The 13,145-nt window shown below is 41.9% G+C and overlaps 1 protein-coding gene across 2 annotated transcripts; it reads left to right on the forward strand.

Annotated features, from left to right (window-relative positions):
• LOC104918302 (BTB/POZ domain-containing protein KCTD1) lies at positions 1 to 12,540 on the forward strand. 2 transcript variants are annotated; one of them, XM_010730010.3, is made up of 5 exons: positions 1 to 341; positions 5,976 to 6,154; positions 7,180 to 7,324; positions 8,861 to 9,166; positions 11,266 to 12,540. In XM_010730010.3, exons 1-5 carry the CDS (start codon positions 333 to 335, stop codon positions 11,425 to 11,427), a joined length of 801 nt encoding a protein of 266 aa, XP_010728312.1. In that variant the 5' UTR covers positions 1 to 332; the 3' UTR covers positions 11,428 to 12,540. The 2 variants fall into 2 exon arrangements, with proteins under 2 accessions (XP_010728312.1, XP_019117636.1); XM_019262091.2 differs by lacking the exon at positions 1 to 341 and adding an exon at positions 3,951 to 5,216.
• The last annotated feature ends 605 nt before the right edge of the window (positions 12,541 to 13,145 follow it).

Here is a 13,145-nt window from a genome sequence, read left to right on the forward strand (position 1 = left end):
TGAGGGTGTTGTAAATGCAGAAAAAAAAAAGATTTCTTTATTTGATTTTATAAAAACATAAACTCAACAAAGACTGAGGCACTGCTGCTGTGATCTCTTCCCTTGCTCGGAGTTTTATTCTGCAGATTGGTTTAGACTGGGGCAGAGACATGAGCTAATTGTATCCTGATCTTTGCCTTGAGGGGTTTCGGAGCCCTGGAGCAAGTATTCTCTGTATTTTGTTCTGTCTACCTTAGCCAAGCTATTGCATTTCTCACTCGTGTAGGAAGAGAAGCAGATCGTGGGCCAAATCGGAGGGAAAAGGTGCACAAAAAGATACTTTATGCCCCTCTATGTTTCAGGTAAGCGGAGATTTATTTGGTTTGCTATTATTTCCGTTGCTGGATGGACTGGGACATTGAGGCGCAGCAGCTTTTACGCATGTGCCAAGCGATTCGAGCGGTACAGTTCTTAAAAAATATTTAACCACTTCCTGGCTATTGTTCCATAGTTACTGTACAAATGTATGCGCGTGGCTACAATATATGAGGCTTTGCTTCGTGTGCTCTAAACGAACAGTGGGTTAGACTGCGATCTTGTCGAGCAAACACTCTTCTTGTCCACCGTGTGAATTCGCTCCTGGCGCGTTTCGGCTCCGAACACATCGCCGTTTCCGTGTTGCTGTTGCTGTATAACTTGCTCATAACTTACTCAAACCCGCGTTTTGTCGTTACCATATAGATTTTTTTCATGGCAGTTTTGTCGTGAAACACTTCTATTTCCTGGCTTGCCCCAGATCTTCTAATGAAAGACGCCATTGTGGAGTAATTTTGCCGCAGGCGTTTTTTTCGTATTCTCTTAGACAGGATGTACCTTTTATAAACGTCAGTGCAGAATATGTGAATCGTCCTTTAATACAAGCTGTGACCGTGTTGTGAAATTCATATTTATGTAAACGAAGACAAAATTATGGGCGAAATTTGTCCTCTCCTCTCTCTCTCTCTCTGCTGCTCTTGGCTCTCTGACCGCGCCGTGCGTAATCAACTCCAAGGTCCGAATGCGATTCGGCAGATATAGTTTTACTAAGTAATAACCTGAACATATTTCACCTATATGACCACGGATTGCGTAGATAAACATCTACTGAGGCTCATAAAGTTTATACTTAAAAAAATGTATTTTACGTCCTGAACAGAAATAAAAACAGATTTTGTATGTCATTACTTGAATATTTCTCACTGGACTACAGGAAGGAGACTTTAAAAGGCTACATTTCTAAATGTAACATCATAAACAAAACCCTCTAAGTTCAGCTTACTTCTTGTCAAAGCCTGTACTCGGTTTCACCGCTTTCACAGGGCGCAGGGATAAACAGAATTGAGATGTTGGGTTGTCAGGACTGATCACTTGATGGCGCTGTATTAACAAAACCATGCTACTTCACTACATGTACAGCATCTGTACATGTGTCTCCAAGTCAAATGCTGGTGGAAGACTAATATTTTTAAAAAGAAAGTCAGTTTAGTCCACATTACATTTGTCAGACTACATCATGAGCCCCAAGTTAGAGTTGTTTTACTTGCTAAATAAGAGAAATGCTGTTATTATATTTCATATTGTGGCTGTGCCACTCCTGTGCCCTGGGACAGTTTGGTCTGTGCCAGTGAACACGCACCACTGTCTCCAACAGCCTGCAGCAACACCCGGCACTGTACACACCTCCTTATCATGCTGTTGTGCTCTGCAAAGAGTAATGTTGAAGTAGACAAGTAGTGCTACTTGTAATAAAAACTCAGGAAATGATGACGTGATTCCGTTTGATACATACACTGCTATGATACGTAACTGGCATGGATGTAAAATCTGAAACTGTACTTCAGTTCAGATTGCCCTTTAGTCATTGTTAACAGAAGGGCTCGAGTTCTGTGACATTGTTGATTCTGTGGATTCCCAAACACAGATTGGATAACCATGATCCAGAGGTTAAAAAAAGTAGTTCATCCACAAAATCGCATTTCTTTTAGCTCAGGAGCAGGCCAGCAAGGTCTCTTTGCTCTGCTAACATTATTTTCTACCAGGCAACTTCTTCATCCTTTCACAAAAAGTATTTTCTTTTTTACACCGAACACTTTTCTGCAAACCGAGAGAGCTTCGGCTTTTTAAACATCAACAAACAAAAGGAACACTTTTATTGCCACAATTCAAGACCTACAGCACGTAAACATGCCATGAAAGAGAGAAGAAAGAAAATAACATTGTTTGAAGTTTTATTAAAATGTTTAAACACTTATATCTAGATGTGTTCAGTCTATTGCTTTTCATTTCCCAAATCCACACTGATACGCACCTGACCAGACAACCAAACCTACAATATTTACCCATGCAATTCTGTTATGACAGTCTCACTACCTGTTATTTTTCTGCCAATACAGCCAGCAGTGACTGAAGTTAACCCAAAGTCTGTAGTTTTCTGTGTGTGGACATTTGAAACAAATGGCCATGGGCAACAAAGCGGAGACAACCCATCCAGATTATGTAAATACCAGTCTGCCTGCCTCGAACTGAATGTTAATGCTCTGATCTGAAATGCTAATTGTGTCTTGTGCGATATGTCGAAACACTGAAGAGCTGCATTGTGGGATGGAAAATTGAAAGCTGGTTTGTTGCCGGTGTTGATCCCAACGGACCCTTTGATTATAGCAATAGCAGACAGGTACTTATTTTAGGAACATATGTGGGCAATACCTTGCACTAACTTCATACAGATGTAAAGGGACTCATAGTGTATGTTCACTGAGATGTAACGAAGATGTTGAAATGATGATTTTGCATAAAAGGCTTGAAATACTTCCAGTGATGGAAAAACAACAGGAGTAACTGGAGCAGACAGAGTACTCCAGGCTTTGATGCACTGTGCCTGTTTTAGATTTGTTTGTGCATACTGTGGTGCAACAAAATTACACAAGCCGGGTAAACGAGCAAATTCCCTAAACACATACGTTTCGACTTGTTTCACAAAAGGCTGGAAACTTTGAGAACACATTTACAAACGGCGTGGCATGGGAGACTTTTGTAGCACTGTGCCAAATCCAAAATGGCAACAGGTAGGAGGAGTGGTGCTGGTGTATAAGATCTGCTGTGCACATCTGAAGCTGATGAGCATCAGTGATCAGTCCTACATCACACTGATGGAGGATACGGTGACCTTTGAATTGTCCTTGAGATAGAAGCGTTAAAAAAAAGGGCAGAAGTCTGACATGTGTCCAAGAAAAAGATCCACATGCACTCATGTATCTTTTAACAACTCAGAGTGATTCTGTGATATAAGAGCACATTCCCACAGCCCGCTGTCCCCATCCACCTCCCACCCACCCAACCACCCGCTCTCTTTCACTCTCTCCCCTCCAATTTTCCATAATGCCTTACAGATTTTACACTCAATCCACCTTTGCGATGACAAGGCTTTGAGGAAATCCAATTCCACCAAGCTGTTTTCAGAACTTACTCTCCACAGGCACACAGACGCTCTCACACTCACTCACATACACACACAGACACACACACATACACACACACACACTACCATCTCCACAAATTAGTCAGGGAACAAATTACCTGCATTCTGAGTGTGATCCCACGCACTTTGCCGGCTGCCTTACACAGGTCCCCTTTTGAAGAGCAGCCATGTGATTTCTCTCTCTTTTTGCCCTGCAGGCCCCTTTGCCTTCTGCGAGGGATTCTGGAGTTGAATTTTAAAACTATGTATGGCTGCTGCCTGCGCTTATCAGCGCGTGCACAAGCGGCATGCAAATCAGACCAGGATCACACACCGCATTGGAGGCCTACACTCAAAGGCAAGCTTAATTGCTAATTGGGTATCTAGGTGTGAAACTCACACTGCCAATGAGAAGCAGGAATGTGGATGTTTTAAGGCCAGTGGTTGAACTAATTAATTTTAATCTGAATGTTATTAAAATTTGTGGATTCCCTGCATTTTCTATGAAAAAAAAAACACAGCCCAACAGAGTGCTGTGGCAGTACTTTTAACAGCAATTGGACATGTTGTGGTGTGGTTTTATACTCTGTGAAGTCATTAGTGTTGGTGGTTTTTGCAATGCTGATGTGGTCATCCGAGGTGGTGTTTTTACACACTGCAGTTATCATACAGTAACTGTGATATTTGTCAGGAATGTAGCCAGCTTGTTTCTTCTCTTCTCTGAGGGAAAGACTGCTGCTGTGGAGGGGCGCGATGTTTCTTTGTGCACATTTAAGTTATTAATATTCTGCACAAATTATGAAAAGATCATTCGTGCACTTTAACATTGCATCGAGGCAATTAAAAATGTTATCAGGCCTCTTCTGGTTGCTTTTGTGTGATTGGAAAGATGATTTTCAGTCATGTGCTGATGAGTGATGTGTGTGGGTGGAGGTTGTTAAAGGGCCTTTTTCTTTTCTTTTTTTTTTTCTTTTTTTTGTCCAGGTGGTTCAGTGGGTTGGTCACCATTAGGGGGTTCTTTTAACTGAACTTTGTGAGTCTGTGGTGTTGAAGGAGGGTCATCAAAACTGCTGCTGAACATTAGGCAGCGACATGAGGAGGAGGGTGACTGCTCGCACAAACACTTCTCCAAAAGGGCAAAGGCCAGCTGTGAGAGGTCCAGATGTGCGCGTTGACCTGACTCGCATTGCCAGATGATCTTTTCTTTTTTTTTGCTCTGCACGATTTGTTTTATTCTGAAAATGCGACACACATACCTGCCTCTGAAACAGCGACAGCCCAAAAGAGCCGCAGGCTCTACAATGCTAATGTTGTCGGGGGCTTTGACTTCTCCCAGCCATTGCGAAGAAGCTGCTCCGTGTGACAGCCACGGCGCCGCTCTTCCCCCGGTGTTCTCTATCCCGCTTTTTACGCCTCTCCACATTTGGCACAAGTGTGTTTTGGGGAAGAAAAAAAAAAGCATCCGACCGCGTCCTATCTGTTAACCTTTAAGGTCTGCGTTGTCATGGACGAAACGGACATCATGGACTTAACGCATCAGAAAGCGAGGAAGAGACCGCGTCCAATCAGTTCCGTGGACGAGTCCGTGCATGCTTCCCTCAAACGGCTCCCGATCCGTGCGGCGGAGTGCAGGGAGTCCTCACTGATGTTCGCAGTCAGAGGAGAACCCGTTCCCGCAGCGTCTCTCAAGCAAAATGACCATTCGGTGACTTCCTCTCCAAACACAGTGATGCCGGCGCAGGTAAACGCGTAAAGTCCGATATTGTGTCGGGGATGAATAAAGAGAGAAATGACTGTAAGACTGGGGTCACTTTTGCTGGAGGAGCGAAGTGGCACTTAGGTTTTATTGGATGCAATGTGAGTCCTGCTGTCCTGAAATGTAGAGTGCGCACTATTGCCAAAAAATGTTTGCTGCTTTAATTTACTGTTTGAATTATTTTCAGACTTTTTCTATATCTGACACACTAACCTCCAGTGATTGAGATGTTGCAGACTGTATTTTCCATTTGCGCACAGGCTCTGAAACTTTTTTTGGGGGGGGGCTAAAGTAATTTTCGTCTGAGAGCTTTACAGAAATTGTACTGCTAATGGTGTTTGTAGGTTAACAGGAGACAATTTCTCCAAATCCTATTACAGTATTCAAATCATAGAGTCATTATTGCTCATTTCCAAGACTATGAGATTGATGCTCCAAATTAATTTGGTTTTGGTGATTATGGCCCACAGGAGTGGATGCTTGTGGATTGTGGCAACATTCAGGTCAAGGTCAGGCTGCTCTAACTTGCAGAGTAGAAAATCTTGCCTTTCACTCCCGACTGTGGAGTGTGTTATGTTACCAAATATTGAGACTGTTTTGTTTAATCATTTAATTTTTGAAAAATATCTAAATCTTAATTATCAAACCTCCCGTGGTTGTAATCTGCAGAAAAAAAACAGAGCTAAATACATCTTCCTATCTGTCTCACCTGCCTGTTTTATAATATTTTGTTGTGTTTTACAGGATAATCGCTCCAGCATGTCCAGGCCCATGATCACACGGTCACCAGTGTCCCCCTTGAGTAACCAGGGCATCCCAACACCTGCACAGCTCACCAAGTCCAATGCCCCTGTGCACATTGATGTGGGCGGACACATGTACACCAGCAGTCTGGCCACCTTAACAAAATTCCCAGAATCCCGGTGAGTCTTCTTTATCATGTATTTGTATTTTAAGTGCATGATTGAGATAAACTTTGCGGGGGGTTTTTCTCGACAGTGAATGTTTGTGTCGTGAATTAGCAGGGAAGTAGATTGTGGAAGAGTCTGTGTCTCATAGTTTCTGTTCAAATTTGATGTGTTTATCAGCGTTAGAAGGTCATGCTGTTTAATGTTTAATGTCATCCTGTGACATTAAACGGTCAAATGTCACATCTCTTCAAATCACAAAAATATCTCATGGATGCACTTGGTGGAGAGAAACTGAGATGTCTACTCCTTCCTATCCCAACCTCAAAAAAATCTGCAGTATCAGTTTTTGGATTTACCAGCTAGTATCCATAAAATGTTTCCTTGTAAAGTAAAGCGCACAGTTATTTTGAGCGGTAAACAATTGTGGGGGGATTAAAGTGCCGAATGCAGTGCACAGACAAAAGCAACTTGGTTATTCTGACAGATGTCACAGCAGCAGTAAAGGGCCAGAGGGCATGGGGCCATCTGGAGGCTGGGAGGCCGCACTGTCGCTCCAAGCCCCGGCCTGAGGGTGACTGGCACCCAGCCTCAGGCAACCTACTACCAGCTGGCCCTGACCTTTTCAGACCACCTCTGTTTTTAATCTTTTTCTTTCTTCCTGTCTTTATTCATCACTGACGTGTGTGTTGAGCTCGGTAATGCGTGCATGTTGGTGGGAAGGTGTGAAAAACATTTCAGAGCTTGAGAAAATGAGTGAGTCACATCCCTTTGCACATACTCTCGCTTCACTGTATTGTTTTTGCCTCTCTCTGTTTCTTTTTTTTCTTCTATTTTCTATCCCTTCTCTCCTGCTACAGAAAGTGTAAGAAACAGAAACATAACCTCAAGAGTAGTATATTGATAATGAACTGAATATGAACTTTAGCATGCAAAAATCATAAAAGATCATTAATGTTGACATGTTCTCGCCCCCTGCCTCCCTCCCACCATCCCTCCCTTTCTGCTTAACCCACCACCCCTCCCGTCTCTGTGGGTAGAATTGGTCGTCTCTTTGATGGCACAGAGCCTATAGTCCTGGACAGCCTGAAGCAGCACTACTTCATTGACAGGGATGGACACATGTTCCGCTACATCCTTAATTTCCTCAGGACGTCCAAGCTCCTCATCCCAGACGACTTCAAAGTAAGTGGATGTCCATCCTAGAAACTGTAAAGTCCCATCAGCAGTATTACAACTTAGCACACACAATGAATGCTAAGGCCATGGGATGCCTTTGGTCACTCGTCCTCCATGAATTACTGAAAATGGGTCCCATGCTGCAGACAAAATATCAGGGAAAACAAAGTTCGATTATAATGCCTTTACTCATCATGAGATGTAATTTGGTTGCCTCCAGCTATTAGTGAATACAGTTTCTTTTGAGATATGTAAGGAGAACAATAAGCTTGCATGAAGACAAATAAATAAATACTCTGACGTCAATGACCACATTGCATTTACAAGATTTCTTCAGTGCTCTATATTCTCATGCCAAGTATCCATCCAGGGTAAGTCTCACTGTATGTGACACGTTAACATTTCTTTTATATATAACTCTTATGTGTCATTTAGTCAGTAATTACCGAGCTTGCCCTGGGAGAAAACAAATAACCACATTATCTGATGGACTGTCCACAGTGTTACTCAATCAGTGGAAAGTACGTCAGTTAAAAAAAGCAAAGACAAAAGACAGGCTCAAGTTCAGGCCACATTCACATGAGTAGATTTTCAAGAGAAACATGAGAAAACTTGATTGTGATGCGATTTAGGCCTCACAGTCTTGCGAGTAAAAGATCTGCTCCTCTACCCCACGCAACCCTGTGTTACATGTCGCAATAAATCTCCTCTACTTCGCCATGGTTTATTGCTCGTTCATGTAGAACGGTGGTTTTCAAACGTCCTTTTTTTATGGTTTGTATTCAGAGAAGAAAGAAGAAAACACAACATTAAACTGGTTAGCTTTGGTTATTTTGCTCTCTATTATACCTAGAAGCACTGTATGCAGCATTTAGGCTACCAGCATCCTATAGTTCAGTTCTTGACCTTAAACAAATTAAAGAGGAGAGATTATAGATTATTTTATCTGTAAATAACAACATGCAGACTGGAAGTCTTATTCTACACATTAGTTTATTGCTACCGACAAAGTATGTTGGAAAGTTTTCTGCTAATCATAATCTTTCCAGCGTTGACCTCATGACCCAGCATGAGTCACACACTGTTCCCATTTTACAATTTTATACAGTATGCAACATTTTGACAGCCTGTAAATCTTTAACCCCTCACTGATTTGGGGTGGTAAATATATCCAGTTATTTACTGTGTTGATATTTGCCCCACAAACTTGGTCAAGTATCAAAAATTTCATTGGAATTACAACTATATATAACCCTTTATAAGAATTATTTGGGCATCTTTGCCCTTATCAGATGGGTGACAGTAAACAGCTGACTGGAAATGAGGGAGAGTCTCAAACCTACAGGTCACCAGGATGCCCCAAGCCTTTAAGATTTGTTACTTAACTGGTAAAGCAAAACTTACATATACAGAATGTAACACATTTAAAATAAGAAACAAACAAACTATTTGAAGAATTTTGTAGAGATTCCAACTTTAAAAACTGAATCAGACATTTCTTTTTGCTGTATCCTAAGATGTCAACACACTTTGCCTCAACAGGACTACAGTCTCTTGTACGAGGAGGCGCGATACTTCCAGCTGCAGCCTATGCTTGCTGAGCTGGAGCGCTGGCGACAGGACCAGGAGCTGAGCCGTGTGTCGCGCCCCTGCGAGTGTTTGGTAGTGCGCGTTGCACCTGACCTGGGCGAAAGGATCACACTCAGCGGTGACAAGGCCCTGATTGAGGACGTGTTTCCGGAAATCGGTGATGTCATGTGCAACTCTGTCAATGCCGGCTGGAACCATGACTCCACACACGTCATTCGCTTCCCACTTAATGGGTACTGCCATCTCAACTCTGTCCAGGTAAGGAGAACAGCTGGCTGTTGTGTGTATTTTATTCAGAATTCCCCAATAAGTGTAAACAGTGAAAGGTTAAACAAAGCAAGGTTTTCCATTTTATTTGATCTGGTCATGATTTGTTCATTCAACTCCTTTTCATCGTATCTTTTTTAATCTAATCAAATCACACGAACAGCCTCGCAGAAAAAAATTTGCTCTTTGATGAGTTCATCAAAGTATCAATTTAACAAGCCCATCATTACACAAATCTACCACCATCTTTACTTTTCTGCGATCTGACCGGAATAATGATTTCAACTTCGTCCTCACATCTCTCCTAGTTGCCCGCTGTGCTCCACACGGATGAAAAGCCGTTGCAATTAAATCCATAAGTCATTTCAGTTGTGGGCATCAGTGCCAACCTGCAGAAAAGGGACAGTAAATGGGTTAATGGTTAATTTTGACGCATTAAGTAAAGGAATGGCTGACACCTTGTATCATGGTGGGGAGTCACATGAATGTGCACAGAGATGGGAAACCTGCTGACAGCAAGAGGAAGTGGGCAATTCAGGATACAGTGAATTGACTTAGACATAAGATGATTCTCCTGAGTGTGTTGGAGGGTTGTTGGATCAATTTAAACTAAAAAATAATCAGACAAATGAATCAGTGGAACACATTTTGTAACATTTCTTACCAAACAGTCCAGTCCACAAGACTCCAGCATGTGAATACCAACAATTCTTCGAGGCTGTTCTGGTCGTCTACACCAACAGAACGCAAAGTTAGAAAAGTTGTCTTGTTGTTTTCTGTTGTTTTAATTAACACCTGTAAAGTGTTGGAGAAGTTGTGATATCTTGGGATGTACCAGCAAGAGCTATGACTTGAAGTGTTTTATTATCCAGAAATGGATCTATAAATAACTTTCTTTTAACAACTAAAGGCCAGGTGTGGTCTTGACACTTGGGCATAACATTGCAAAATCATACTTCTAAGACAGAAACAAGAAAGCTTAAATGAATCTTTTATATTCAGCATGTATTTGGCAATATTATATTTCCCTGATTATATATTGACATTCCACTAATTCATTGATGCTAAAATCCTCAGATATGCATCAATAAATGATGGGGGAGAGGCATATTTGAATAGATTTCCAAATGATTTGGACTGTGTGTCTTCATCTGAGGAAGTCAAGTCTCCATCTCCCTCCCAAAAACACGCAAACAAACCCATCTCTGAAGTGTGTGAGTCGTGGAGAGCAAGCAAGAGAGTGAGCATGCTCCCTGGCAGGTTGTCCCCAGGCTGGGCCCATAATCCTGTTTGGTTATTAAAGCACGCCGGCGGTGGATGCTGTATCTGCGGCTAATGGAGACAGGGCGGGGGGTGCGGGGGGGTTTGAGAGAAGGAAGGGGGGCAGAGAGTGCTGCCAGCAGTAGGGGGACCTTTGTAGTTTTGGCGGAGGCTTGGGCCTGGGGGCTGGGGGTAGAAATGGGGAGAGGGAGTTTTGCTGAGCAGTCCACACTGAGCCAAGTGGCAGAGAGAAAGCCTCACTGCTCCCTGGGGCCTCTTCGATGGAATGTGATCCTACAGCCCCCCTGGATACGTCTGTAGATGTCTGGAAGGCTGTGAGATCAGGAACAGCTACACACACACACACACAGACATGCACACATGTGCACCAGAAAACAATGAAAATGAGGCATGAGGCAAAATAAATGAGAGGCTCTTAGTTTTGTGAAAGTCTCATCCAAATTCCCGTCACAGGCCGTGTGTTGCTGCAGCTTACTCCCAAAGCTGTTTCCAATGCTAGACTTAACACTAACTCGGCAGCATATAACTAGGAGAGTTTCGGATGATTCTCTGCTTTATGGATTTGCAGTTGGAAACAAAAGGTTAGAGGTTACATTAATGTTTTAGCAACACAGTTTGGGCAGAGCGATGGACCTCCACCAATGATTTATTGGGCATTTTGACTTCCAGGGTGACACTGTCTATCAAAGATATATGAGCAAACACTGCCAGTCACAACAAAGGACACTAATGATGCTTTTCCCTCTGTGATAGATGTCCTGTATTGCTCTGACATCTTCCTCCCTCTGTCCCATTTCCACCTCTTCCAGGTTCTAGAGCGTCTCCAACAGCGTGGCTTCGAGATCGCCGGCTCCTGTGGCGGAGGCGTGGACTCATCCCAATTCAGCGAGTACGTCCTGAGGAGGGAACTGAGGAGGACGAGTCAGCGAGGATCCAATTCAAACAGGATAAAGCAGGAGCAGCTGGACTAGAAACCTCCCGAGCAGTAGGAGGTGCTAGACTTTTCTGTGGCAGCCAAAACACTGAGTGCTGCAGAGCTCTGTGGACTCTGTTTTTCTTCGTTACCTTGTTGATGTTTTTGTTTTCTTAAACTTGAAAACCATCTAGAGAATAAAAAAATGAGGTGCAACAGGAGATTTTTTTTTTTTTTTTTTTTGCCATAAGAAGATACAAGACATTTGATAAGTTTGAGAGTGCAAGGACATTTGTGATTGTCTAGCCCCCATCAGCCAATTTAAAAAAAAGGATTTATATACGCTGGATCCCCAAACAAAGTTTGTTTTAAAACTTAGAGCCTACATTAGGTTGAATATGATTTCTATTATACCCATATAAATTAAAAAAGGCTTTTATTGCTGATGTAGTATGTTGCATAGCTTGTCACCAGTGACTTGATTATGTCTCACTGGCAAATTGGCTAAGTCTGTTTTTATCCCTTGCTGTAAAAAGGTGTTGCTTACAGTACAGAATGTCTCAGATGTCATAAACAGTTAGTTTCAACAAAGCATCTTTTTTTTCACAATTAACATGATGTTTAATATTGTGATACCAATGAAGTTTTTTTGTTTTTTTTTTTTGTTTTTTTGTTTTTTGCTTTAATGGTTAAAAGTTATTTTATTGGATCATGCCATAAAATATAGTTGCCATCCTCAAAATGAAACATCAAAGACCATTCTATAGGCAGTAAAGAAAATTATTTAGTAAAATATTATGTCATACCATTTGCCTAATTGGGGAGTATGAACTACTAACCCCTATGTGCTACCTTGGGAATTATTTAATTGGATCCTAATATTCCTCTGAGTCATGACCTGTAAATTTTTTCATTGTATATGTGTTTGTGGGTTTTTTTTTTGTTTTTTTTTTACATTGAATCTTTTTAAAGCAAATTTGTTGCCTCCAACATGACTGAACAGATTAAAGCTTATTGTATACCCACTCCAGGATCACTTTTACTCAGCACATATTGATATGAAGTTGGATATAAAGTATTTCTAAGATGACTGACCCACCTACGCTCCCTAGATTTGAGAAAAGAGGAATGTAGCAAAAAAAAATGTGAAATAAATCGCAACTAAAGTTGTCATGGTGTCTGTTCGCTGTTTTTATGTTGCTGCAGGGACTGCTTTCACATGTCTGCCCAGCGTTGCATTTCAAGCATAAATAATAATTCCTTAAATTTGAATTTACTGCATCTTTCCTACCTCTTAAGATTGTTTCTAATATACTGAATGTGTTCATTGGAAAACAAGAAGCATTTACATTATGTAGTGTTTTATAGTACAACGAGAGAGGTAAAGCTAACTTTACCAAGGCAATATTGTACCTTGGAGGATTTATGCTGGTGCATCAGTGACTACATGGGCCATTCTTTACTTAGTTATATTGAATAGAGCCGACTTCTCCACGCAAGTCTGTCAGTTGTGCTACCACATATTCCTGCAGGGCCAAAATCCAAAGTGAAATCCCACACGGAGCCCTGTCGTCTTGTCTTCATCCCTTTTGGCAGAATCTCCACTTTCTTTGGCTATCTGCGGTTTATGCTATATGTCTCCCTTTCAGGCCTCTTTGCCCTAGATTCCCGTTTGACTGACTGTTATTCTCATAGGCTAGAGGTGCAACTGTGAGTGCTGCACAGCAATGCTTTGCTCTCAATCATAAAATCAAAATATCAGTGCTCGTGTAATTG

The sequence above is a fragment of the Larimichthys crocea genome, chromosome II (genome assembly GCF_000972845.2).
Source record: "Larimichthys crocea isolate SSNF chromosome II, L_crocea_2.0, whole genome shotgun sequence".
Classification (NCBI taxonomy): domain Eukaryota; kingdom Metazoa; phylum Chordata; class Actinopteri; family Sciaenidae; genus Larimichthys; species Larimichthys crocea.

Bases quoted from the DNA above. Each gene is read 5' to 3' on its own strand.
- LOC104918302 (XM_019262091.2), top strand. From the start codon at position 4,980: ATGGACGAAACGGACATCATGGACTTAACGCATCAGAAAGCGAGGAAG. The intron at 5,217-5,975 runs GTAAACGCGTAA...TGTGTTTTACAG, and splicing joins ACACAGTGATGCCGGCGCAG to GATAATCGCTCCAGCATGTC. The intron at 6,155-7,179 runs GTGAGTCTTCTT...CTCTGTGGGTAG, and splicing joins ACAAAATTCCCAGAATCCCG to AATTGGTCGTCTCTTTGATG.